The following is a 27,950-nucleotide window of genomic DNA, read 5'->3' as shown; positions in this document are numbered from 1 at the left end:
GGTTCGATTATTTAAATCTAATACATTAATTTTGATTTTGTAAATATCTTTAATTCTTAGCAAGATGAACACAAAAAGACTGAACATGCTTTCTTGTTTGTTCAGGATTGAAAAAATAATTAAAAGAAAAACCAACAACAGAGCTGCTGCCTCGTCAGCTCCTGGCTGTGAACCCGGTCCCGGTCTTCCGGCGGCTGTGAACACGGTTCCCCGGCGGGGTGTTTTCGGCCGGGTTTCGGTTGGTCCCGCTGCGAGACTCGCTGCTGGTTTTGGTGCTCAGAAAAAGCGGGGGAGTGATTCCTCTTCACCCCGCCCCTCTCTGAAATCGTTCCACTACGTCAGCTCGTCCCGTCCGCTCGGTGAAGATGTCTGCGACGGGCTCAGGCGGCTGTGGACCCGGGCCCGCCTCGGGCGCCGGCTCCGGGGCGTCCAACCCGCGAAAGTTCAGCGAGAAGATAGCACTGCACACCCAGCGGCAGGCCGAGGAGACGGCCGCCTTCCAGGAGGTCATGATGGACATCACTTCGACCAGGGTGAGTGAGAGGCGGCGGCAGGAGGAGAGCTGCCGGAGGAAGCGAGGCCTTGTCCGGGCTCGTCGGGCTCCGGATAAGCGCTGTGCGGTGTCTCTGCGCGGCGCTTTGCTGAGATTTGGCGCTGTTTTAGCGGCAATCACCTCGTGGGGACGCAGTGTGTGGGTTTTGTTGGGTGTTTGTCTCTCCGGGACGCACTGCTCTTCATTTCCGATACATCGTTAGCGCTCGAAGCTAACGCGGCTAACTTGTCTTGTTTACTATGTTACGTGAACGTCGCTGTCAGCCTCGCAGTGCCCCGCAGAACTCCGGCCAAAAACCGGATATTTTAACGCGACGTCACCTCACGTCACACACACATATCCAACACCTTCGACTTAATTAATTCGGGGTGTTTATTTCATCCCTTTGGCAACTTCGGCGTTAATGTCAGCCATTGACAGGCTTTGCTTTCATGTAGATGAAGCTCCCATTACTCGCGTTTTGTGCCTCCTAAGGAAAATAGTGTGATTTTATTTTTGATTTGTTTCTTTGACTTGTGGAACAAATATGTGCGTTTTACAGATCTGACGTGGTGATTTTATCTTTGTCCACCCTGCCCGGGAAAGATTACCTTAAATCGTGCATACTTTACACGGACTCTGGCCTGGCGGCGCCGTTTTAATGTCAGGGTGGGCGATTGGTTCGGATGTGTTAACGTCACCTTGTCATTGGTGATGTGTGGGTGTCACTGTGATCTGAAACACGCCCTCAGGTGTGAAGCAGGTGAGAGGGTCGGAGTGTGGAGGCAGGTGGTCTCTGCTGGTGTGTTTACTGTCGTGGGAAAATGTGGGAGTCTGGCTGTCAGTTTATTTTTGATGGTTTGAGGTCATTTCTGAAAATTTTTTACAAGTTTAAAGGTGTGTGTTTCTGAAGCTGGTGTTTTTGTTCTGTGAGTCCAGCCCGTGATGCTGCCGTGGGGTTTGGAGTTTTTAGGTGCGTTTGTGTAATTTTATTAGAACACACAGAAATGGTACTGAAATAATCACACAGTGGTAAAAGTTCATCCTTCAATACTTATTTTGGGTCAAAGTCAGCAAACCTTTATTTTGAAATAAATGCTTCAAAGTAAACCTTTATTCATTTTAGTTTCACATCAGATGTGACAGTGAATGCACATAGACCACAAAATTAAAGGTAGTTCAGGAGATGCCTGAAGGTGGCTGCTGAGTGGTGGGACTTGCGTATGGACCACGGTAGGCCACAGCTTCTCCTGGACTCAAACCAAAGAGCCGTGGGCCCGACGGCTGAACAGAAACACGAATGCTTCAGGCTGACATCCAGTCACGTCTTTCATAAACGTGTTTATTTCATACACGAGTGAATGAGAAAAGCTCACTGTTTATGAACGTGGTGGGCTGTGGAGGCATCTTTATACTCTTATTCTGAACGTTCAGCTGCTCTGTTCTTCCTGTCTGGAAGCTGTGAGTTGCTCTGGACGCTGCTGCAGGTCAGACAGTCTTCTTCCCCTCTCTGTTGAATTGCAGCTCCTGCTGATGGTCCTGGTTTGGTTCTGGAGGGTCACTCTGACCAGAACCTGCAGCAGATGCTGCACAGAGCAGGTCCAGGACCAGCAGCTGCAGCTTCTTATCATTATGAGGTGCTGTTTAGTTTCCTTGTGGGGTCGAGTTGGTCCTGAGAAAGGCCCTGGTTCTGTGCTGGTTCTGTGTAGCTCAGATGGATTTAGTCAGGCATGTGGATCCGGACTGATTGTTTAGGTCTTGTGTAAAGATTTTGTCCTCCAGGGTTTGTGAAAGCGTGATAAAACAGAAAATATCCTGAGGTTTGATGGTCTGACCCTCTGGTTTCATGATCCGCATCATTATTGGCTTGACCTCACTGACAGGTGACTGGTGTCAGAGCTGCTCAGTCACACGTCGGGTAGAAAGCTGCAGGTCTGTAGCAGATCCAGGAGTTTAACCCGAGGACATGATCGAGCTCTCTCTGAACTCATACAGTCATGTGAAGGAGGAGGATCTCACTGGACCCTCTGCAGTGTGAGACAAACGGAGTCCACCCCATGATTCAGCAGCTCGTTGATCCTCCCTCAGCAGTGACAGTTCCTGTGTGACTTTATCAGCCTGTCAGATCTCTGAGGAGGAGTTTGACTCCACTCTTCTTCACAGCGTTGCTGAAGTTTGCTCCATTCGTTTATGCACAGCTCTCTGAGCTCTGCACTCTGGACCGCTGCAGCAGCTCCGTCTGCGCTCGCTTCAGCGTCCTGCCGATTGGTCCGAGCTTCAGCTGCGGGACACATGGCCTCACTCTGACTCTGGAATACTCTGATGTACGGGGAGTTCACGGTCCACTCGGATCGTCATCCCTCCTCCACGGCGCTCACAGCGAGCCGTTTGCTGCTGTGCACTTTACTCTCGTCTGTTGCTGAAGTCTGCTGCGGCTTTACAAACCTCAGCTGGCTGTCGTGACCTTTAACCTTCTAAATGAGGCCTGTGGAGTCTGAGATCTGTGGGTTTTTCAGGATGAATGTGTTGGGATGTTCACTCCTGGGAAGATTGTGGCATCCTGTTAGCACACCTGAGTGCTGCAACACTTCTGCTTTTACACAGGTGCTCACACCTGCTGCTGAGTCAATCAGTGGGCAGCAGCTAGTTGCTCCTCTTGAGCTCCTCTGTAAGGATGGACGGGTTTCAGTGAGACTGGTGCTGTGAATCGTTTTTCTGCCTGTGACATGAATGAATGCAGAATAATCCAACCCTGAACATAGAGCTGGGCGATAGAACGATAACGATATGTATCGCGATATAACTTTTACTCGATAGAGAAATTAAGCTATCGCGATAGACCTCGCCGCTCTTGTCCTCTTTAAAAAAAAAAAAAAAAAAAGGTCAGCCAATCCAAATTAAGTAGCGCAGAGCCGAACCAATCACAGCCGCAGCGTCACGTCGCGTGACCTGTTACGTGCAGCACAAGTGCCAAACCGCACGTGTGTTTGTTTGGGAAGCAGCCAGCGGGTAATGGAGGAAATGAGTGTGCCGACTAGAAAAATCAACCGAGCGTGACCGAAGAGAAAACAGATGATGGTTCCAACGCCGGAGAGATTGTCGAACGGAAGAGCCATAGAAGTTCCGTAGTGTGAAGGTATTTCGGCTATTTCAAGTCTGACAAAAAACAGAGTAGCGTGCACTGTAAATTGTGCCGAAAGCAAGTCTGGAAATACAATAAACTGGTGCATGCGTCACACTGTGCGCCACGTTATTGTTTCGGTGAATGAATTTCTACAATACTGTTAATTCTACTCTCTGCAGTGTTTAAATGCTTACATATACACACAGTTACTGTCCCTCCACACATACGACTCGGTTCTGCTTCTATGCCCCAGCTTTGTTTACTTTTTCCCACCGAGGCTTCTAGACTTCTGATTGGCCAACATTTCTGCACGGTTAGGAATCTAGCGCCACCTGCTGCTTTGGCATGTTCATAGCAGCGTTTTCCTTCATTTCTGCCTTTATGTGTGGACGGGATTATTTTTTAAAACGAAAACGGAAAATCTCCGTTTTCAAAAATACCCGTGTACGTGTGGACGTAGCCTCAGTCTCTGACTGGAAGCGCTAATTCGTCATTCGGCTTTTGTCAGACTAAAGTAACTGTTAAAACTGTTTGAAAAGCTCAGCTATACAACAAGGAGAGATTGAGAATTTCCTTTTAGTTCTCAGTTTATTTGATACTGACAAAAGTTAGTCAGTTTTGTCTGTTCTTCTGTAAAACAAACTAAGATTTATTTTTAGAATTAATATTTTGTTTCTAAGTGGAATTGACAGTTTAGTCTGTTTCGTTTGTTCTATTTTGAAACTTAAACGCTTTAGCGGCTGCCTTTTGTGTAGTTTGCAATATTTGCCTTTATTTATCTGAAAAAGTCTCATGTTCCTTAAGTACATCTACCCTGTTGAACTTATTATGGGAAATAAATATTTAAAAACAAGCTGCTGATTATTTCACATTTTACTTGTGAGCAACGGCACATTTAAATCTTACAAATATAGTTATTTGGCTGATATCGTGATAGATATCGTTATCGCCTGAAATGAAAAGAACATATCGTGATATGAAAAAATCTCATATCGCCCAGCTCTACCTGAACATGAATAGTGTTTGGTGCTCGCTCTCTGCGGGTCAGCGGTGCTGGTGTTGGTTGTTTAGAGGTGGGTAAACCTGCCGTCTGACATGCTGTGCCTCCTGTTTCACTTCACTGCTTTTCTTTCTGAACGAGGCCAGGTAAGAACACCTTTCGTGCAGGGCCAATACCTTCCTGTGTCTGCAGGCCACAACACGTAGCGTGGTTTTTCTTCTTTAGATTGCAGCTCGTCGGCAGTTTGACGTTCTTGCGAGAGGAAACGAGGCTGAGCTTATCTGATCTGAGAGCAGGTGATGGACATTCAGGTTTCCCCCCTTAGACCTGAGTTTGTAGCTCTGAGCGTGTTTCAGGTGTTTAATGAACTGAAGCCACAGCACGGAGATGTTCCCGAAGATGTCTCCGGTTTGGCGAGTTCGCTGCTTTCAGGGCTTCAGAGGGCGACGCCTCCAAAGGACAGCAGGCTACATAGACGTTCCCAGCAGCCTCTGAAGAGGAACGGCCCCTCTGCTTTTTGATCGCCGTCCATATGACTCTGTTTCTGCAAAGTCTTCCATATCTGAAGTAGGAAAAATGGCCAAACTCAGGGCTTGTTGAAAATCAGCCATTTGAAGCTGTAACCAAACGACTCCCAAAGAATTCAGCGATGAGTCAGTTTGTAAGGAAACGTGTACGGGTCACTGACTCAGGGCTGCGAGGAGGTGATCGCATGTGCAGTAAATCACCGTCACGCTCTCACAGGAAGGATGTCGGCTTTCAAGCGTTAAAATTAGAGCAGGATGTACTCTTCAAATGAATGTAGATCTGTGGCAGTGCAGATGAAGAAGTAAGGATAAACCCCCCACCCCCACCCCCGTGGGTTTTTCAGATCATAAACCTTATCAGCAGTCTGAGTGGGACGTCCTCGCACTGCAGGTGGAGCGTCACGTGGACACAGGACGGCGTTGTCGGCATAGAGGAGGATTCTTACAAAATAAAACGGGTCCATGTTGGAGTTAGCTCAGGCGTCCACAAACACATGGATGGAATATTTCTGAGCTAACGGTTTGCTGTGATTACACTGCCTCATTAGCGACGGGGAGCCATCTTTAATTATAACATTAGCGGTTTTCCAAATTTTGGGTTCAGAATTACAGGAAATCGGCTTTAGTTCGTTAAAAAGTTGCATTTCTGAACATGAAACTCTCATCCTGTGACAGCATGACGAGAAAATAGTCGCACGAACAGGGGCTTTTGTTTGGGTGTTGCTAAAGGTCGTTTTTGTGGGCGTGGCCTCCTGACGTTTTGTCCTGACTGAGAGGCAGACAGACGAGCTCACGCTGGTCACGCCGTCTCTGCGCTGATGTATACCGCAGCGTGTACGGCGCCTGCAGCCTGAAGCGATGGACACGGGTTGTGATCCTCATCAGCCTCGGCAGAGACGACGTCTCGGGCAGCGAGGAGGTCCTTCACAGCCTGAGGAGACACTGTGGGTGGAGCTAGAGCTGGGCGATGTCTTTGTGAGGGAGGTCATCTCATTATGGAGGGAAAGCGTTTCAGTCCAGTTTGTGTTCTTCCAGCTGAGCTCTGTGCTCGGCACAGGAAGTCTGAGTTTATTTTCAGAGGCCTGCCCCTTCTCACGATGGAGATGATGGCAGCGGCGGGCAGAGTCCTAAGGCGGGAACAGATGTGTGGTTCGTGGCTGATGTCTCTGAATTCCCCAAACTTCACGGACAAAAAAGGAAATTGTTTGTTGTGATGAGTAAGTTTAGAAGTGGGGAACAGATGACAGCCTCGTGGCGTCACAGCAGGCGCTGATGGCGCCGTGCGAGCGCTCCGAGCTGCTGGTGGTTTCTGTGCAGGTCTTTGGAATGACATCATCAGCTTCCTCTGCAGAGGCCTCCTCCTCCTCGACGTTGTGCCGCTCGCGGTCCTGGCTCTGGTCTGTGGGACCCTCCAGAGCCCAACCGCGACCCGCTACACTCAGCAGACAGGAAAGGGCCGGGCTAGAAACTTTCAAAATAAAACCTGAGGCCATCATATTAGGCATAAGCTTTTTAGCACAAGTTGGATCTTTCATGTGGATAATGGAGCGTTTGAGCCGCTGTTCTGACTTCATTTGACTTTACTGTGCAGAGCAGCTTATATACAGATGAGGTCGAATAAAAGGTGGCAGCAGTTATGTCTACAGATGTTTATATCGCTGTACAGATGTGTTGATCAGTACATCTGCACATTGTCCGTAGTATTCTGGGATGCAGACGCGTGTACCTGTTTCTTTGTTCTGACCCCCGTGTTGGCGAGCGTGACCATAAACTGCAGCCTGATGCGTGGATGTAATGGCCGCTCGTTTGCGCCGCTCGGCCTGAATTAAACGGCGTTTGTGGACGAAGTTGAGCGTGGTTATGTTACGTGTCATGGAGGAGGAGCTGATGTTAAAGAGGAGGAGGTGCTGTGTCTGGCTCCTCCTCCTCCTCACCGTTTCCAGGAACGCTTCAGGAATACGTGGACGTGACGTGAACCCGACACAACCTGAAACCGTCAGAGCAGAACTCTGCGCCGTCTCCTCACATCTTAAGCTGCTCTTCAGTTAAACTGGCGCCGTCACTTCACTTCAGATAAGGAAATACCTCGGTGTTCACATCAACGAGGACCTCACTTGGAGCACACATACGGAATTCCTTATTAGTAAAGGCAGACAGCGCCTCTATCACCTGAGGCGTCTAAAGAGGTTTAAGATCTCCAAGAATATACAGAGGAGATTCTACACTGGTGTCATTGAGAGCATTTTGTGCAACAACATCATGGTGTGGTACGGGAACTGCACAGTACAGCAACAGAAAGCCCTGCAGAGGGTTGTGCGCACAGCTGAACGCACTATGGGAACATCTCTACCAGCACTGCAGGACATCTACGCTGAAAGGTGCAGATCCCGGGCCATCAGGATCACTAGGGACTCCAGCCATCCCGCCCATAAACTGTTCAGGCTGCTGAGGTCAGGGAAACGCCTCTGTAGCCTGAAAACAAGAACAGAAAGGTTCAGGAGGAGTTTCTACCCACAAACAGTGAGACTCCTCAACCAAAAACGCAAACCGGATAATATGCTGGACAATCTCACACATAGTACATAATTCGCACTTTACTTTCTTCTTTCCTGAACCTTATCTTATCTTATCATATTATATACATTTGTACTTGTGTAAATATGTATATTTTTATAGTTTTTCCTGTCTCTTAGTTTAGGTAAAAGTTTTTTCTAGTATGTTTCTCACAGTCGGGGGGAGTATTTTTTAGCCAGGAAAAACATTTCACTGTATGTTGTACTAGCTATAACTACATGTGACAAATAAATAAATAAAGAAAGTAAAGAAGAAACGGCGTCTGCGCTCCGCTGCTTTAACCTGACGTCCAGCTTGGTCCCCGGTTCCTGGAGCCGGGGCGAACCTGAGAGCTCAGACGTTAACGCGCCGCGGCTTCGTCGTTGGTTTGATGCATTTGAGCCGCGCAGATGGCGAATGACTTAAATCTGTTCCTCTGACGGACAGATCCGTCCCTCGGGTTTGTTTAAAGCGAAGATTAAACAGGAAGTTGCCGCTGCGCTCCTCTTTGGTGATCATCCAATCAGAGCTGGACCTGGAGCCTGAAGGGGCGTGGTCAGAAGGTTGAACGAGTTCCGTATGGCAGAGGATTGAGCCTGAGCATGCTCTGGCTCCGCCCCCTTGCTTCTCATTTATGCACTGGTATTTGCAGGTCTACAAAGATTGTTCTCTTCATAATTCTGCTTCAGAGACTTGGGTGTAAGGTAACCACGGCGCCCTCAGTGGGGCCACCATCTTTGTATTTGGATGCTTTTATGACGTAAACAGTGATGTCATCAATAATCCCAAATCTGTGGCGGAGACCGGTGCGAGGAAGCGGCGTTTTTCTGTGCAGGCTGAGCGACTTGTGCGGAGGTGAAGGCGGAGTCAGGCGGAGGTGAACGTGGTGTAGACGATGAGAAGAAAGCAGGGCTTTTTTTCACTCTTATCTGTAACACCATCAGCGCTGCTCTTCTTCCCACATCCACCCCTCCGCCTGCTGCCCTCGCGTCACCACAGCACCAAAGCATTAAACGCAACCTTTGACGACATCACTGAAGTGAGCAGGTAACCAGGTGAAGTGATCACCTGGTTACCTGCTCAGGTAACGAGTCTGTATGGGGAAGCACGGTCGGTGAGTTGCGGCTCGCCGAGGTTGTGGTCGTCTCATGTATTTGATCTGAGTGACGGTGTTTTTTTTTCACAGCTCCAGGCCCAGAAGCTCCGCCTTGCCAGGAATCAGGGGCCGTACTATGGCGGCTCATTACCAAACGTGAACCAGATCGGCAGGACCCCTCAGGACTTCCAGGTAATCGACTGCTACTGCACTTTCACCCTGATGTCACTTCCTGTTTCTTTTCTTATGTCGTAGGTGCAGGACAGCGAGCGTCAGAGTATCGCTCGATCTCTGCTGACGTGATAAAGACGCCTGTTTTGTGTAAACGTTACTGCCTACGTTTGAGTATTGGAGTAATAAGGTGGAAATAAAGGTGGGCTGAGGATGGAGCCCTGTGGGGCTCCTGCAGAACATTTAAGGCGGTCTGATGCTTTCGGTGGTTTGCGTGCGGCAGATGTGATCAAAGCCACAGACGGTCTCTGTCGTCGCCTCTCATCCGCTTAGTTTCTCTTTTGGTTTGAATCTTTGGTCCTGATCGTATCTCTTTACTCTCCTCGTGTATATTTTTAATGCTTTTTTGTCCTTCCTGAAAAAAGAAATGTGAGGAAACGGCGCTCTGCCTTCAGCGTCAGTGTTTACTGATTCTTTTGTGACGAGGAAGACGATTGGCTCAGTGTTTTCTCTCCTTTATTCTGGAGTCAATCAGGCACCGGGTCTCTGCTGTGAGCTCCAATCAGATGTGGGCAGCAGGAGTTAGAAAGCCGAGCCCGCTCATCATCTCTGACTCATCAGTGTTTCCATCACACTCGGTCTGTAATGGCGCTGTTCGTGGCTCCTCCTACTCTGCTGCAGTGGAGCTGAGCGTGGACAGAACGTCTCTCAGGTGTTTGAGTTTCCTCCTGTGGGTCTGATGCAGATGGCTGATCCCACATTAAAGGATCTGTCTGCATCAGAGCGACCCAAACACACACAGGTAGCCTGCAGAAGCTCCACCCCCTGATCCAACGGGGTCTCTGTTGTGTGGCTTGTTAACGCCCTCCTGCAGCTGCTGATCCTCTGATCTAGGAAGGTCTCGTCTGTTCGGGGCTCTCCAGTTCTCCCCTGGGGTCGTGCGGGGAACTCTGGGACCGCGGTTGCCCCGGGACACGAGCTTCACTTTACAAACAGCCGTTGGTCCCTACAGGCTGACCTCACCGCCTCATCTTTGTTCAGTTTATTTGAATTATACTCGAAGATCAGACAAAAATGCTGTTTCAATAACCACAACATGTGTCAGTGAACGAATTCTCTGAGTAAATATCTGAGATTACAAATACTGAGCAGAGTAATCCTGACCAGGTCACATTATTATGGGCTTTTATTTTGAAGTGTGTGAGGCTTCCTGTTTCCTCAGTATTTACAGGTGTGGAAATGATGCTGACTCTGTCCTCTCCTCTCATTCCTCCCCTCTCTGTCCCCCCCCCCCCCTCCTCAGGGCTCCTTCCCGTCCACTCTGGAGTCCAGTCGGGCGACGCGGCATCACGGGCTGGTGGAGCGAGTGCAGCGGGACCGCCGCTTCGTCTCGCCGGTCCGACCATATCGCAAAGTATCCTTCAGTTTACGCGAGGCTCCCTGTCTTATTCCAGATTGTTCCTGTGCTCCCGACTTCCTGTCTGTCTGTTTACTTCCTGTAAAGACTGTGAAACCTCTCAGCTGCACTTTGATTGCTGGGAACTATTTTCAGCAGCGGATGACCAAAAATCTGCAGCAGCAGCTCCAGGATGGAGTGTGGAATAAATCAGTGTGTGTGTGTTCGTGGTGATGGAGGATGGCGCGTCAGCTGACAGTGAGCGTTTAGAGATTTTGGCGTGGCGGTAAAATCCAGCGGTGGTGCACTCCTTCTCCTCTGTGGTCGCAGTGATGCGTCATGAAGCCAGTGTTTCAGCTTTTAGGATAACAGAAGGAGACAGGAAGTGCAGGAAAGGCGTCGGGCGGCGAGCTCACAGATGTCAATGCTTTATTGGACGGGTCGTTTTTGTCGCGCTCTTTCTCAGTCGTCCTCTGCGTCGATGGGGCGAGGGGGCGGGGCTGATGCTGAGAGCCACTGCGAGGAACTTTTATCTAAGAAACTCCGAGTGATCACGTTGAGTTTGTGTCACAGCAGCAGTGAAAAAGCTGCTCAGAAAAACAAGTCGTGCAGGCACGCTCGTCTCCACACTTGAAGCTCCTCCCATCTGACAGAAGTGCGACCTTTGACCTTGGTTTGAGTAAGAAGTTGTGGTGAAGCTCTGAGTTCTTCAGACTGCACTGAGCGTTCCCTGTGAGGGCGAGAGTTCAGAGTTCATCCTCTTCCGCTCGCGTCCTGCAGAAACCCCGATGATGAATCAGAAATAAGTTAACAATAAGTTTAAAGAAAAAAATGACATCGGTCTGTCGGGGTTAACGTGTTCTAACAGGGCGGGGTCATTCAAACCCGATGAGCTGATTTAGCCCCCGAGAAGCGACACAGGTGAGTTTCTACAGGTCAGCGTGGTGTCGGCGCCATCTGAAGCTCGTTTAGCTCCTCCTGATACTGAAACTGATGAAGCTCTGTGCTTTCCTTAACCTGCTGCTTCCTCAGATGGACAGCTCCCCGTACAGCCCCGCCTACCTGTCGCCGCCACCCGACCCCAGCTGGAGAAGGTGCTGTCTGTTAACCCCGCCCCCTGCTCTCCCCGCTGTGTGTGTGTCCGTGTGTCTGTCGGCAGGTCTGTTTCTTTGGTTTCGCTCCTGCTTGCTGTTCCCTCCTGAAGCCTCAGCGTCGCTGCAGTAAAGCCTCGACGCTCCTCTGAGATCAGAAACCGGAGGAGATGAAGCTCCGCCTCAGGCTGTGAAGGAGACACTCTGCTGCAGTCTGACCCGTGAATAACATCTGTACACAGATGTTCTGTGATTGTGACGGGCGTTTAACCCGTGCTCCCGCAGCGCTCGAGGAAGACTCGCCTCCCCGCTGCAGTGACTGCGAGGTGACTCTGAGGCTTCAGAGGGTCCCGTGGTCCTCGCGTTGACCGAGAGGAGCCGATTCCAGCCTGTGTTCCTCCTGCTCTTCTTCTTCTTCTGGAATCTTTGGCTCTTTCTTCTTGGCTTCTTCCGCTGCTTCCTGCCTTCTTTCTGCGTTTCCTTCAGAGGGAGGCCGGCTTCCGAACTCCAGGTGTCCTATGAAGCTCCGCCCCCGCAGGTTTCTGCCACTGACTGGTTTCAGGTCTGCCTGCGCTCGCTCCACCTCCTTTGTAGGAGCACGGTGGCGTGGTCAGGTTGGGGGTCTGAGCACAAACTACGGTGGCGATAACGCACTCAGAAAAAACCACAACAAAGCAGGAAGGGGGCGGGGCGGTTAAATGTCACGATGTGCAGAAACATCAGCTCAGATCGCGTCCAGCAAGCCTCCAGCTGAGCTGACCCCTCCCCGCCGCAGGCGGAGCGTTACGAGGACTGAAGGAGCCGCGGGACCTGAAATCCTCCACGCGAACGCCCCCACAGGGAGTGAAAACCACGACACATGAAAAGTGGGAGAAGCTCGACCTTCATCCTGCCGTCACAAACAAATGAACAGAATTCAACCGCTCGGGTTTGTTTGGCAGCTCAGGGCCACCGTACAGCAGGACCCGGCAGCTCGAGGCCGCGGAGCCTCCCTCTCTGCTTGGCTTGTTTGTCTCTGAGCCTCCTCCCTCTGCTCCTCTTCGTCACCCTTTGACTTTTCGTCGCTGCTTCCTGCTCGTCAGACCAAAATAACTTTGTTTTTGTCGATCATAAAGGAATTGGTCTGGAAACTTCCCCGGAGATAAAAGCCAGTTGTTTCGTCTCCCCACCACTGCACTCAACAGGTGAACCCTCCTCGTCCTCCTCTTCCTCCTCCTACCTTCACTTCCTCCTCTTCTTCCTTCCTGCAGCTGTAACCTTCAGAGTGGACTTTTAGAAGAATTAGATCTTTTCGATGCTTCAGACTTTGAAGCTTTCTTCCTTCCTTCATCGCTCGGCCCGAGCTGCTGCTCGTGAAAACCTCTGACCTCGGGTGCAGCAGCTGCTGTCACAGGTCAGAGGTCATGTTGTGCAGCTGTTTGCAGTCAGAGCGAGCCTCCTGTGGGGAGCCAGAAGTGCCAAAATCACATTAAACACTCCAATATTTCCTCTTATTGCCTGTTAGACGTTTTTACTTCCTGTGAGTGTCGGTTAAACATCAGGCCCAAGTAAATGGATCAGAATGACTCCGCCTTCATTTACATACAGTAGCACAAATGCAGGAAGACGAGAGATCACATGACCTTCACCCCCGTGGAAACATCTGGAACTCGATCTGCAGATGATCCTGAAGGTCAGGTGTTTACTCCAAGGCAGCAAATCAGAGTGAAAGGTCAAAGGTCGATGAGTGAGCAGTAAAACACAGAAAACTGACGGCGTCGGAGTTTAGCTGCTCGTCCAGGACGAATATTAAAACCTGAAAGAAAACATCCAAACGTCGGGTCGCGAGGAGAGTCGCGATACATGCTAATGATTATTAGTTAATGATTAATCAGCACTGTGCAGGAGAAAAGACCAAAGTAATCATTGTTGTTATTACTATGTTTTTACACTCTGACATGACTAACAGCTGAGCATCAGTGAAAACATAAACAGATAAAACAGAAAAGTAAATGTCTGCGTTTTATTTTTTTCATGTTTTGTTGGTTTTTAAAGACAAATTCATTTATTTTTGAGTCGCTTCTTTTCATTTTGGCATTTTTGTCTCTCCGTAGTTCGAAAGAGCGTTTCTTTGGCGTCTCATCTCTTTGTTTCACCCTCGCTAACCTTCACCTCCTCCAAGCCTTTGCTCCTCTCCCCCTTTAACTCTCTGTCGGTGTCTCTCGCCCTTCAGGACGAACTCCGACTCAGCGCTCCACACCAGTGTGATGAACCCGCCCTCAGGAGACCCGTTCAGCACTGGCGGACCCACGCTCGCCCTCCAGAACGCCAGAATCGGCGGTGAGTGAAACCGAACCGAACAGACGCCAGCACAGGTGTGTGTTATCAGAGACTTGGAAGACGGTCCGTGTTCAGGGCGCGAAGCTTCAAACATGTTGGAAAGTTAAAGTGAAACTGTTCAGCAGGATTATCCTTTTTCAATAATTACAGGAAAACATTTAAATCCAGCTTTGATTGTAACGGCGACGACCTGAGCGGACACGTTTCAGTGATTCAGTATGTTTGTAATCACCACTGTGTGTGTGTGTGTGTGTGTGTGTGTGTGTGTGTGTGTGTGTGTGTGTGTGTGTGTGTGTGTGTGTGTGTGTGTGTGTGATGCTGCAGGTCAGAGCGACGGAGAGGGCAGAAGAAGTGAGTAACGCACATTTATCCTACGTCCAAAGGTCAAACTTCCTCTCACTGATGAATGACTGTGGATGTCAATATAACAGGAATATTGTTTGTTGTCGGGCAGATGAGCATCTTTACAAAAGTAAAGACCAATAAGAGACTGTACAGGGCAAACATGAGAAGGATGCAACATAGTTACAAAGGAGAGTGCAGCTAGCAGGATAATCTTGTGCTGTATGTTTGTACAACAATGACAAATGCATGAAGGACGCCAGCTTTTCCCTCCTTGAGCTTTTCACATTAAAGCGTCACAGCCCTCCTCTCCATGTGTGAGTCACGGTGTTTTATGTCCCTCAGTGTTTCCATATCCTGTCCCTCCCATCGAGGAGAACGTGTTGGACGAGGGGAAGCTGATGAAACCCTGGGACACCAAGAAGGTAAAACCCACAGAAACACCATCTGCCTGTTTCACCCTTACATTAAATATTCACATTTATATTCATTTCTCCCTCCAATCTCCATAAATGTCCTGAGAGTATGCGAAGGACATTTCTCACTAGTTTATGGAAGTTAAATGAGTCAAAATCTCATTATCATCCTGACACAGCTGCTGCAGGGTCCGTTTTAGAAACATGTTGACATTTTAAGTTTTGTGTTTTTAGCTTGTTCTAAAGTTTACTGAGTGATTTTGTGTTTGATGCTTCTGAGTCATTTCTGTTATTCTGGATTTTTCTTTCCCAGCTGCCGTTGTTGTCATCCCGGCCGAAGTCCTGCGAAGTTCCCGGCATCAAGTAAGTCCCAAAAAGCTTCTGTTAATTCAATTCAATTCAATTTTATTTATATGGCGCCAAATCACAACAAAAGTCGCCTCAAGGTGCTTTATAGATACAGAGAAAAACCCAACAATCATATGACCCCCTATGAGCAGCACTTTGGCGACAGTGGGAAGGAAAAACTCCCTTTTAACAGGAAGAAACCTCCGACAGAACCAGGCTCAGGGAGGGGCGGGGCCACCTGCTGTGATTGGTTGGGGTGAGAGAAGGAAGACAGGATAAAGACCTGCTGTGGAAGAGAGACAGAGGTTAATAACAGATATGATTCAATGCAGAGAGGTCTGTTAACACATAGTGAGTGAGAAAGGTGACTGGAAAGGAAAAACTCAGTGCATCATGGGAATCCCCGGCAGCCTACGTCTATTGCAGCATAACTAAGGGAGGATTCAGGGTCACCTGGTCCAGCCCTAACTATATGCTTTAGCAAAAAGGAAAGTTTTAAGCCTAATCTTAAAAGTAGAGATAGTGTCTGTCTCCTGAATCCAAACTGGAAGCTGGTTCCACAGAAGAGGGGCCTGAAAACTGAAGGCTCTGCCTCCCATTCTACTTTTAAATACTCTAGGAACAACAAGTAGGCCTGCAGAGCGAGAGCAAAGTGCTCTAATAGGGTGATATGGTACTACAAGGTCATTAAGATAAGATGGGGCCTGATTATTTAAGACCTTGTATGTGAGGAGCAGGATTTTGAATCCTGGATTTAACAAGAAGCCAAAACAGGAGAAATCTGCTCTCTCTTTCTAGTCCCTGTCAGGACTCTTGCTGCAGTATTTTGGATTAGCTGAAGGCTTTTCAGTGCGTTTTTAGGACTTCCTGATAATAATGAATTACAGTCGTCCAGCCTGGAAGTAATAAATGCATAATGTATGTAAACAGAATTGGTCCTAGCACTGAACCCTGTGGAACTCCATAATTAACCTCAGTGTGTGAAGAGGACTCTCCATTTACATGCACAAACTGGAGTCTATTAGATAGATATGATACAAACCACTGCAGTGCAGTACCTGTAATACCTACAGCATGTTCTAATCGCTCTAATAGGATATTATGGTCGACAGTATCGAACGCTGCACTGAGGTCTAGCAGGACAAGCACAGAGATGAGTCCACTGTCAGAGGCCATAAGAAGATCATTTGTAACCTTCACTAAAGCTGTTTCTGTGCTGTGCTGAGCTCTGAAACCTGACTGAAACTCTTCAAATAAACCTCTGCAGATGATCTGTTAGCTGTTTGACAACTACTCTTTCAAGGATGTTTGATATAAAGGAAGGTTGGAGATTGGCCTATAATTAGCTAAGACTGCTGGGTCTAGAGATGCTTTTTGAGTAAAGGTTTAACTACAGCCAGCTTGAAGGCCTGTGGTACATAGCCGATCATTAGAGATAGGTTGATCATATTTAAGATCGAAGCATTAATTAATGGCAGGACTTCTTTGAGCAGTTTTGTAGGAATGGGGTCTAAAAGACACGTTGATGGTTTGGAGGAAGAAATTATTGAAGTTAACTCAGAAAGATCAATTAGAGAAAAAGAGTCTAACTTAACATCAATGGTACTAAGAGTAGCTGTAGATAATATTACATCTGTGGGATGATTATTGGTAATTTTTTCTCTAATGATAAAAATTTTATTTGTGAAGAAGTTCATGAAGTCATTACTAGTTAACGTTAAAGGGATGGTTGGCTCAACAGAGCTCTGACTGTTTGTCAGCCTGGCTACAGTGCTGAAGAGAAACCTGGGGTTGTTCTTATTTTCTTCAATCAGTGATGAATAGTAAGATGTTCTGGCTTTGCGGAGGGCTTTCTTATAAAGCAGCAAACTATTTCTCCAGGCTAAATGATGATCCTCTAAATTTGTGACACGCCATTTCCTCTCCAGATTACGAGTCATCTGCTTTAGGCTACGTGTTTGAGAATTATACCACGGAGTCAGGTACTTCTGATTAGAGACCTTATTTTTCACAGGAGCTACAGTATCCAGAGTCGTACGTAGTGAGGAGCTGAAATTATTAACAAGATAATCGACCTCTGTTGGGGTAGCGTTCAGATAGCTGCTCTATGTTGGTACAGGACATTGAAGATGATAACAGTGGGTGGATTATATTCTTAAACTACAGCGCTTTCAGAAAGACATCTACTGTGATAAAGTCTACTCTCCACTGCTGTGTAATCAATTATTGTAAAAGTAAATGTTATCAGGAAATGATCAGACAGGAGAGGGTTTTCAGGAAACACTGTTAAATGTTCAGGTTCGATGCCATATGTTAAAACAAGATCTAGAGTGTGATTAAAGTGGTGGGTGGGTTCTTTTACATTTGAGAGAAACCAATTGAGTCTAATAACAGATTAAATGCCATGTTGAGGCTGTCATTTTTAGCATCTACATGGATGTTAAAATCACCCACAATAATTATTTTATCTGAGCTCAGAACTAAATTAGATATAAAGTCTGAGAAATCAGACAGAAACTCTGTGTAAGGCCCAGGTGGACGATAGATGATAACAAGTAAGACTGGTTTCTGAGTTTCACAGCTGGGGTGGACGAGGCGAAGCATCAGGCTTTCAAATGAATTAAAAGTCTGTCTGGGTCTTTGGTTGATTAACTCATTCACTGCCATTGACGTCTATAGCCGTCAATTGCAGTGAATGAGTCAATGGGTTTAACTCATTCACTGCCAATGGCTGGCAGTGAATGAGTTAATAGGCTGGTGTGAAAATTTGCTGCCACACCTCCCCCTCGGCCTGTGCTTCGAGGTTTCTGGTAGTTAGAATGACTCGGGGGAGTTGATTCATTTAAACTAACATAATCATCCTGCTGCAACCAGGTTTCTGTAAGGCAGAGTAAATCGATTTGTTGATCAATTATTAAGTCATGTACTAACAGAGACTTGGAGGAGAGAGACCTAATATTTAATAATCCACATTTCACTGTTTTACTCTTTGGTTCAGATGTGGATACTTTATTGTTCTTTCTTTGTAATTGTTTATGTTTAAGTTGTTTGTTGCTGGTTTTTAGTTTGTTTTTTGTCTGTGTGGGAGCTGACACAGTCTCTATGGAGATGGGTTTTTTGGGTGGGGGGGGGGTAGCAAAAACCCATCTCCATAGCCGTTCTCTGTTAGTTTGTAGCCCCTGTTAGCCGATCTCTGTTAGTCTGTCGCTCCTGTTAGCCACACTCTGTCAATCTGAGTGATGCTTTAGCCTGATTTGTTAAGAATGGCCTGGTTTAACCGTTACCTGGAGACAGGTAAAGCTTCAGGAACTTGAGCTGTGATGTGAATCTCTCTGACCTTGTTCTGTTTCCTGTCAGTATCTTCACTTCCCCGGAGCAGCCGTCCACGCCGGCTCATGGTGTTCCCTCGGCGCTGAACACTGGCGGCTCGCTGCCTGACCTCTCCAGCCTCCACTTCCCCTCGCCACTGCCCACGCCACTGGACCAGGACGAACCGGGTTTCCCAGGGTCGTCCTCTTTGAGTGGTGGCAGCAGCACGGGAAACCTGGCCTCCACCCTCACCCAGCTGGGGATCAACGCCGCCAACGCGCAAGGAGGAAACGGCAGCTTCCACCACCCACCAGGTAAGTGAAGCTGTGACCTGTGAGTTTGTGCGTGGCTACAGGTGTTTAATGTCTTTTTGTAACCGCACACGTTTTGCGATGTGTTGAACTTCAGTCTGTCGTGTTAGCAGTGAAATGATTGACAGGTGTGAAATCTGTGCAGGTGAGAGCAGAAAAGGGCTGCAGCTATCGATTATTTTAGTAATCGAGTAATCTATTGACTATTCCATCGATTAATTAAGTAATCGGATAAGAAATACTTTTGTCTTATTAATGGGCAATAATAACAGGTCTGTCAGAACAAAGGTTGGTTTTAAAAACTGCAATGTTTTACTGCACACAACATAAACTAAACCCCCGATTGTATTCACGCTATATTAGGATTACATTTTTCAAACAGTTTTTGTGCTGCTGAGAACAACGTTATGATGCTGCAGATGTTTATTAATATAAATAATAACTCAGCGTCCAGCCTGACGACCCTCAGGTCAGCGCCTCGTGTACGTTTGTATTGATTTGTGAAAAAAAGCTTTTAAATAAACAACATTTAACATTGTTTCACTTTCAATGTGAAAAATGTTACAAAAGCCTTGATAGGGTCTCGTACACCCCACGCCCTCCTTTAGACACACCCCTGTTCGCTTCCACGTGTAATAGGACGGCCGCGGTCGGCCAGTATCAGACTAAGTTATCAGGAACTTCTGCTGAACAGCTGCTGTTTCCTCAAGATCTGAGTCTCCATTTGTTTCTCGAGAGGCTGTTTGGGACAGCGGTGACTCGGCGGGACCACACACGGTACAGGAAGTGAGTCCGTGGTCCCGTGTTTCAGAGTAATGTCTGCGACGGCGAGTCGGACAGGTCGTGCTGTTAGCTGCTGAAACGTGCGAAGGTCCGGGAGAATCAGGAAGACTGAAGCTGCCGTAGGAGGATGAGAGTTTAGGGTGGAGAACCAGAGGGTGTAGTCGCCGCAGCAGAGGCCACTCTTCCTGCTGCGGCGTTTCTGACAGCGAGCGGCTCTTCTTTTGAGCTCTACTGTCAGAGTCGGCAGAGGAAGTCCGTGGGCGAGCGCTAAATTTAACCCGAGAGGAGGATTTTTGTTGAGGGAGGAAGCGGCGTCGGAAAATGTTGAGTCGTCTGTGAGGCAACCTCAGGCAGGAAGTGGCTGAGAGCTCGACCTCAGGTTACCGTCTGCATCGTTGTCCCGTGCTCTGACAGGCTGCGGACCAGGTGGACGAGGGAACGCGTGTTTATTGTAAATGAGGTCAGACAGGAACTGCAGGTAATGTTTACACCTGCTGCGACCTCCTGGGACGGAGCTGGTAGATGGCGAGGTGCGATCAGCTGAGTGCTCGGTGTTAACGTTGTTGTTGTTCTTGTGTCTTTCAGGACTCCTGGCATCGTTACAGAGCACGCTCGGTAACCCCTCCCTGCAGTCATCACTAAGCAACCCCAACATCCAGTCATCACTCAGCAGCCACTCCTTCTCAAACTCCCTTAGCTCCGCCTCCCTGCACTCATCGCTCAGCAACCCCTCGCTGCAGTCGTCCCTGAGCTCCTCGCCGTCGCTGCCATCCTCCCTCAGCAGCCAATCGCTGCACTCGTCTCTCAGTAACTCCTCCCTCCAGTCTGCGTCCAGCGGTAACCCTGGTTACAGCAGCGGCGTGGGCGGCTCTGGCTCCTGCTCCTCCTCCTACTCGCCACTGATGAGTGGGCAGGGCCAGCCACCGCCGCAGCTCAGCACGTCGCCGCGCCGCCGCGTCCAGCTGTCCCCGCTCATCCTGCCGCTGGGCGGCGACTCACGGCGGCATCACTCCAAACAATTCTCCCCGACTATCTCACCCACCCTGTCCTCCATCACACAGGTAAGCGATCACCTGTTCAAAATCAATACAAACAGGAAGTGATGCAGTTTAACAGAGTTTCCCGGGGTTAACGTCCCGCTTCCCTCTGCAGGGCGTCCCGTTGGACACCAGCAGGCTTCCTGTGGATCAGCGGCTGCCTCCGTACCCGCTCAGCCAGTCCCACCAGCACCAGCCCGGCGCGCAGCAAACGACGCTGCCTCAGCACCACCACCAGCCGCCGCTCCGCCTCCAGCAGCCACGGCCCAGCAGCCAGCAGCAGCTCCACCTGCAGAACATGCGGAACCAGCACCTGCAGCAGCACTTCGGAGCGGTACGTCCCCAAATTCAGTCCTGATTCTAAAGTTCCCCTCCGTTAGCTCTGGCGCTCACCACCGTGTTTCCTCGCAGCAGCAGAGGCTGATGGGACCGCAGATGAGCGCAGCGCCCCCTGTGAAGAGCGAGGGCGTGCCGGAGCAGTGCGTCCAGACCTCCTCCTCGTCCTCACTCTGCCACGCCAAACAGGAAGCGGAGCAGCAGAGAGCCGGCCTCCATCAGCACCAGCAGCACGCCGGCCACAGCCTCCCCGCCGACATCTACAACGTGAGTGACCTCTGCCGCCAACGCTCAAGTTAAACACATACACTCGCCTTAAAGTAGGCGGAGCCGGCCGCTGTCCCTGCAGCATAATGCTTCGTAATGCTTCGTTCTGCTGACGCTCAGGTCGCGGCGCCCATGCACGAGCAGTTCTGATTGTTTGAGACGTGGATTTCGGAGTTGTTGTGGTTTTGCTGCGTGTTTGTGGCGGATGCTGGCGTGTCCCACGTGATGATGTCGTCGTTGTTCACGCGGCAGATAAACTCCTGAGACTCGTCTGTGTCAGGGTCAGAGGTGAGGTCCTCCCACCTGGATCAGCTGGTTACTCTTCAGCAGTGACTTCATCAAAGACGTGTTACCGTGAACACTTTCAGAGCACGCAGACGTGTTTCCATCTTGACATTTTTTTGCAGCAGTTTGTGACCTCACGAGGTCAACTGCACTTCCTGGTTCTGAGGAGCAGTTAGAGGCCACGCCCATCATCACGCCCATGACACTCTACTTGGGGAGACCTGTGGAGCGGGCTCTCAGCCGGGAGGAGGACGCTCCGTCTGTATTTCGACGGCAACGGCTGTTAAACAAGCACCAAAATTTCATCTGTGCGCAGGTCATAGGGGGAGGAGTCACCTCCACCTGGTTTGAGGTAACGCCAAGGGGTGTGAAGGAGACCATTCCTCGCTCAGTGTGTTGCTGCTCCGGCCTCCAGGATGTGAAACATGCCGGAGGCGCCTGGCTGTGACTCCTGGGATGTGACTGCAGCACGAGTGTGGTTACTATAAAGCAAATAAGCCAATCAGGAGCGGCGCTCTGAGTGCGTATCTCGTAGTTTAGCGTCAGCGAAGGATTTCTGCTCTGAAAGTTTGTCTTCTGAGTAGGGGTGGGCGATATAAACGATATACAATAGAAACGATATAAATTTGGCCAACGATAGAGATTTTGACTATACCGCTCTACCACGATAGCGCATGTTGATGATGTCATCAAGCTGCGCCTGTTTTGGTCGAAAGCATCATGGGCAGTGTAGTCCGTGCTGCAGGGAGAATGGACTGCCGTACCCGTGATGTGTCTGTGAGCGAGGGAGGGAGAGAAAGGAAAAGTACGAGCTGTCACCGAGCAGAAACGGGAGCTGGAAGCATGTAAATATAATAATAACCACTGCAGCCAAACAGAGAGCCTGACGAGCCCAGTTGTAAGTAAGCTATTAAGACTCGACTGTACACTGTGTTCCTGTTTTCCTCTGAAACAATAAAGTTCTGTTGCAGCAGCCTTTCGACGCCTCTCTCTGTCTCTCGCTAGCAAAGTGAAGCTAGTTTTCAGCTACGAGCCCGACACGAACCCGACGTATCAGCCAGAGGTCCCTTTACTATGGTTCGGAGCCGCGGACCTTCAGTAATAGTAATAAATCACATTCATGTAGTTGTAAACAGCATGATAATATATTAAGTAATCCAAAGTAATCAGAATACGTTACTCTCATTGAGTAATGTAACGGAATATGTTACAGAATACATTTTGGGGCATGTAATCTGTAATCTGTAGTGGAATACATGTTAAAAGTAACCTTCCCAACACTGCTCCTGACTGAAGTTTGCCCCGTGTACAGCATCCTGCTATGCGACTGCATTTGTCCCTGACCACCAGAATCCCTCACGTTAACTTTTATCGAGTGGAAAAAAAGTTGGCGTTCATCCTCCAGCTTCACTGTGCTAATGTTATGCTAACATAGCTGTGTCGCTAGCAATCACGTAGCACAACATTATATAGCAGGTAGCCCAACTTCAGTAACCCTGCAAACGCCACTGCTGTTTAGTTTTCTGTCTTTATGTTAGAAGTGACAGCAGAGCTGTACGTTTGAATTAGTTTCAAAAATCTCAGTCAGAACATGGTATGAAATGTTTAGGTGGAAACTAGCGAGCTAACTTCCTGCTAACTTCTAACTCCGTTAAATTTAATAAATTCTGTTTTCCACTAGGTGTGAATGTGCGAGTGAGTGTGAATGGTTGTCTGTCCCTGTGTGTTAGCCCTGTGACAGACTGGCGACCTGTCCAGGGTGTACCCCGCCTTTCGCCCTATGACAGCTGGGATAGGCTCCAGCGCCCCCTGCGACCCTGAAAAGGATAAGCGGAAGCGAATGGATGTCTGGATGTTAAACTTAATTGTTACACCTGCTAAAGCAGCAACGCTGATGATTTTATTAAAGATGAAAGAATTTAGACCGTTTTTAACTCTGTGTTGTTTGACTTTGGGACCTGAAGCAGACGGAGTTTTGGACCCAGATTACTCCGTGAAGCTCCTCCCTACGGCAGCCGTAATGCTCTGACATCCATCAAGCAGTGCTGCTTACCAAAGTTGCACTAAAACATTTTTAACAGATTTCTGCAGCCAAAATCGGTTCGAGGTCAGTAAGCACAACCAGAATTCATACATAAGGAACACTCTCGATTTTTGAGAAAATTAAAGGATTTTAAGTCCTTATAGTGTGGAAAATACGTTATACAGAAGAAAAGAATATATCGTGATATATATCGTTACCACACGTGCTTCAAATTATACCGCGATATGGATTTTAGGCCATATCGCCCAGCCCTACTGCTGAGAGATAGTGGCGTTCCCGGGACAGACGCCAGACACGGGCCGTCCTGGAGGAGGCAGAAGGCGTAAACATCAGCACGCTAGTGAGGACGCTGAGAGTCATGTGACCAACATGAGGCTGACACCAAACAGATTAGTTTAAGTGTGTGTCTGCGCGCGTGTTTTACATCCTCGGCTGAAACTGGATTTAATCACTTTGTCTTTCTGTTGTCTTTTTCCCAGGATGCTTTGCTCAGCTCTCTGCTGGACGACCCCTACCTGAGCCTGCAGCTCACCGGCAGATCTGAGCAGCAGGTAAAGGAGTGATGTCACATGTTTGAATAGAAGGAGCTGATTGGTTGTCAGTATAGCTGCAGGGTGTTTGTAAGAGGGGCTGAGATCGTCTGAGCATGTGCGGAGGAGGGAGGGTGGAGGATGAAGGTGGAGAAGAGAAGGAGGTGCAGAGGGTGGGTGGGACAGAAGGAGATGGAGGCAGATGATTGGCTGTGGAGCTCAGGTGGAGGGTAGAGTTTCATCTGTATTCTGTAGCGTGGTTGGTTAAAGAGGTTAAAGTTCATGCTTCTTCAGGTTTTGATGATTTTGAGGATGACCCTCCTGCGCCGTGACAGCCCATCTCAGTTCTGCGCGGCGTCTCTATCGAGTCACGTGACCTCAGCTTTCTCTTCCCGTTGCAGTTCGCCACAGAGACCCAGGCCGACATGCTGTCCCTGAACCACAGCGGTCTGAGCTGCAGCGCAGACAAGAACCAGTTCCCCTCCAACAGCCAGGGGGCGCTAGACCTGCAGGACCTCAGTGACCAGCAGCTCCTCAACAATCAGAACCAGAACTTCAGCGGGAGCGACGGACGACATAACGTGCCCAACATCATCCTCACAGGTCAGCGAGATGCGAGCCAAGCGTCGTGTTTTCTGTTTGTTTCTCCTGCACGCCTCTAAACCCCTCCCCCTCCGTCTGCAGGCGACTCTCCGACGGGCCTGTCCAAAGAGATCGCCAGCGCGCTGTCCAACGTCCCCGGCTTTGAGATGGACTCCTTCTCGCTGGATGACCAGCTCCGGATGGACCCGCTGTCCCTGGACATGCTGGAGGGCAACCTGATGCTGGCCGACCCGGCCGTGGAGGACTCCTTCCGCTCGGACCGGCTCAAGTGACGCCGCCGACGCTCCGGGAACGGCGCCCGCACCTGGAGAGGACTCCACCCTTCCGTCGCTCCCCCACAGCCGGTCTGTCGAGCGAGCTTTGGAAGAATGCGCCTTCATCGATGAAGGAGCTGACATCTGTGTTGGGGGAGGGATAAACTGAAGGAGGCGGAGCCTCACTGTCAATGGCACTTAAACTGAAAACGCTCTCGCTTGCTTGAAGTCAGAAACCTGCTGCAGCTTTCTGACCACTCCCCGCCCACACCCGGCCGTCATGATGGCGTCACGCCACAGGAGCGGAGGCGTGAGAGCGGTGTGGAAGCCACTTTCTGCTCTGACAGCTACTTTAACAGGAACTTAGCCATGACCCCTGACCTTTGTCCTCTGACTTCTGTCCCCTGACCGTGCGTGCTGCTTCTGCTCGGGCTGCTCCGCTCTTTTATGCAGAACTCATTTTGACGTGTGAGCATGCTCCGACCCGCCCACCTTTACGTTGCCTCTGACTGGACACGAGCGTCGACCTACAGCAGCTGAGCATTGCCGAGTTTTATCCCGCCGAGGCTCGTCAGGAGAACACGCCCCTCAGCTGGAGAACTGCCGTGGCTGCACGAAGTCTGTACATGAAGAATGGACACACCCACCATGTCCCGCTTCGGCGCTGTGAGTCGACGCGTCCCGTGTCATCACACGATCTGCTTGCTCTTTGGCTTCTCTGTGTGAGTGTCAGCTGATCTGAAGGCGGAGCATCGACGGCGCCTTTGACCAGCTTACGTCTGTCTGTTACATCCACATTCCCGCCGCCTGCAGATGGTCAGCTGACCTTTGAACCCAAAGTGATGCTTTTCAAAGAGGAGTGCGAGCCTTCCTCCTCCTCGTGTGTTTTTATGAACTCAAGTATAAAGTTTTTATTTTTGTAAATAACTCAGATATAAAAATCATATTTAAGAAGAAAGCGTTTAGCTCGCCGCCACCTTTGTGAGATCAGCCCGCACGTCTGCCTGACCGCTTGAAGGTCGAAGCTCGATGCGCTCGCCCAGGATGGCGAGGTCCCAGCAGAGTCCCAGCCCCGCCTTAAAACAAATGTAAGAGCGCGTTATCAACACATGTGATTGTGATCAATCGGAGCCTGACAGGAAGCTGCACGACTACAAAATCTCTCTTTCTGTTTTAAACAGATTTTATTTTATTCTGAAAATGTTTGAATGAATTTAAATTTACGGAAGTTTCACGAGGAGCGAAAAACAAATATAAAAGTCGTACATTTACGAGGAAAATTATTTTTAAATGTTTCCTCGTTTGCTGCTTTAATCTGAAAATTCGACATCATAACCAAAATAAACACATAGATTATTAGAGCCGCGTTAATGAAAGCCGCCTGATGAGGTTTATTAGAAAAAAGAATTTATAATCCTGAAAGGATAAATGTTTTTTGTATTTAAAGATAAGATATTCCATCATGGCCCTGACCGGCTGCCGTAGGAACCACCCCGAACGATTAAAACGCAATCAAAATCCTTCCTGTTTCAGCCTGGAAGGTTTTGGGAAACCTTGAGTCCAAAGCAAGCGTGTTGGGGGAGGAGCTTCAGAGCAGCCTTGCTGGTTTCAGGAGGTCGGGAGGTGACGAAGGTGAGGAAGAGCAGTGGGACTGGAGGTTCAGGTGTATCTGCTGCCCCCTGCAGGTCGCTCACAAGATAAAGGTCACAGTCGAGGACGGGAAAAACGAAATGAAGCTGATCTCTGAGGACCTGCAGACAAGCTCCTCCCACCTCAGCCCGGCCATCACGAGCAGCAGCCGCTCCAGTCATTGATCGATTGACCTCGTCCTTCAGTCTCAGTGACCCGAGGCGAGAGGTCAGCTTTCGCTCCGTCGATCAATACCTGATCAGCTCATTGATCGCCACCTGATCTGACCAATATGTTCACACTGACAGGCTGCCGTAGAGCAGCCAATAAAAATGCACCGCACTTCGCGTCATCACAGGCGTCAGCCAATCAGGTCACGTCATGAAAATCCCAAGAAGTCAAAGTGCTGCACTCGGGTCTGGACGTGTGATCTTTGCACCTCCTCCTGGAGGAGGCGCGGCGGCGCCCTCGGGCCGCGGCGGCGCCTGTGTCAGGACCACCGCAGGTACAGAAAGATTAAAAAGCTCGAATATTTTCTGAGATTAAAGCCGTAATTTTATTAAAATGCTTTTTTCTACTTTTTGAATCTGAGAGAATATTACAAATATAATCGGACACGTTTCACAGGGTTAAATCTTAAATATTTCTTCTTCTAGTTTTCATTTAACAATAATAAATGACTCATTTTGAAAAGCACTTCCTGTTCCAGGCTGTAAAGTTCTGCATAATCTGACCTCCACTCTCACTCCAAACGCTAAGGCCTGATTGGTCAGCTTTTGGAAGCCTGCAGAGGAGCAGATGACCATATAAGGATGTCAGCCGTCACAGAGGCAGAAAATTTTTTTAAAGAAAAGCTCAGAGGTGACTTTAGTGTTTATAGATGAAGCTTTGATCATGTTCACACCATGAATACAAATAAAAATATGAAATATTTTATTAAAAGTTTCTTTGGTGGAATCGGAGACGCCTTCGTGTTCAGCAGCAGCGTTTCTTTTTTCTTCTTCTGTTAGAATAAAACCAAAACGCGTTCGATCAAACGGACGGAGAAGCTTCGTGCGGCGATCCTGGAACAAAATCGTGTTTTACTTCCTGTTTAATGTTTTGTTTGTTTTTTCCTTTCATACGACGTTCAGTAGGTCAAAAAGTTCAAAACTGAGGAAGAAATCCCAGAATTCATGTGTGCGTGTGTGTGCGCGTGTGTGCGTGTGCGCGTGTGCGTGTGTGTGAGACTGTTTTCTTGTTATGCAATAACTGTGCAGAGTAAGCCTGCAGTTCCAGTCTCTGCCAGTGGAGGGCGCTGCTGACCTGTGTGTGGATTAGGGATCAGTTAAAGGCCATATTTCATATTTTTCATATTTTTTATTGATATTAATTTCTGTCATTAATGTTTATAGTTTTTTTTCATGTTTTTTTTAGACTCCAGAGTTAAAAAACAAAACGAGAACAGCTGAGCGCTCTGCGTCTGTTGCTTCATATTTGAATAATAAAGTTTGTTTCTATTGAGATTTTTATTGTCTTAACCAGGGAACGTTGAGTGTTGTACATATGAAAACGTTTTGAACCCAGAGGTGTTTTTAAAGCGCAGCGGCTGGAGGTTCACCGTGTTTTACAGAAAATAAAGAAATAAAGCTGAAACTGAAACGCTGA

General features: G+C 48.7%; 1 protein-coding gene across 3 annotated transcripts; it reads left to right on the top strand.

Moving 5' to 3' along the window:
* Window positions 1–309: 309 nt before the first annotated feature.
* LOC146699537 (CREB-regulated transcription coactivator 2) lies at window positions 310–27,950 on the top strand. 3 transcript variants are annotated; one of them, XM_085472509.1, is made up of 16 exons: window positions 310–533; window positions 8,923–9,024; window positions 10,307–10,417; window positions 11,432–11,493; window positions 12,606–12,674; window positions 13,703–13,809; window positions 14,134–14,160; window positions 14,497–14,576; window positions 14,881–14,930; window positions 18,273–18,538; window positions 19,904–20,379; window positions 20,471–20,689; window positions 20,770–20,958; window positions 23,767–23,838; window positions 24,219–24,420; window positions 24,502–27,950. In XM_085472509.1, the coding sequence occupies exons 1-16, from the start codon at window positions 366–368 to the stop codon at window positions 24,690–24,692; spliced, it is 2,391 nt and encodes a 796-aa protein (XP_085328635.1). In that variant the 5' UTR covers window positions 310–365; the 3' UTR covers window positions 24,693–27,950. The 3 variants fall into 3 exon arrangements, with proteins under 3 accessions (XP_085328635.1, XP_085328634.1, XP_085328636.1); XM_085472508.1 differs by having other exon boundaries at window positions 20,767–20,958; XM_085472510.1 differs by lacking the exon at window positions 12,606–12,674 and having other exon boundaries at window positions 20,767–20,958.

The sequence above is a fragment of the Copadichromis virginalis genome, linkage group LG11 (genome assembly GCF_057382275.1).
Source record: "Copadichromis virginalis isolate Kocher_CV1m ecotype Utaka linkage group LG11, C_Virginalis_male_GT1.1, whole genome shotgun sequence".
Taxonomy (NCBI): domain Eukaryota; kingdom Metazoa; phylum Chordata; class Actinopteri; order Cichliformes; family Cichlidae; genus Copadichromis; species Copadichromis virginalis.
Note: the sequence above shows the minus strand (reverse complement) of the source record. Positions and strands in the feature narration are given on the sequence as shown.

Coding starts and splice junctions, on each gene's coding strand:
- LOC146699537 (XM_085472508.1), top strand. CDS start 366: ATGTCTGCGACGGGCTCAGGCGGCTGTGGACCCGGGCCCGCCTCGGGC. Junction 18,539..19,903: donor CAGCTTCCACCACCCACCAG/GTAAGTGAAGCT, acceptor TGTGTCTTTCAG/GACTCCTGGCATCGTTACAG. Junction 24,421..24,501: donor GCCCAACATCATCCTCACAG/GTCAGCGAGATG, acceptor CTCCGTCTGCAG/GCGACTCTCCGACGGGCCTG.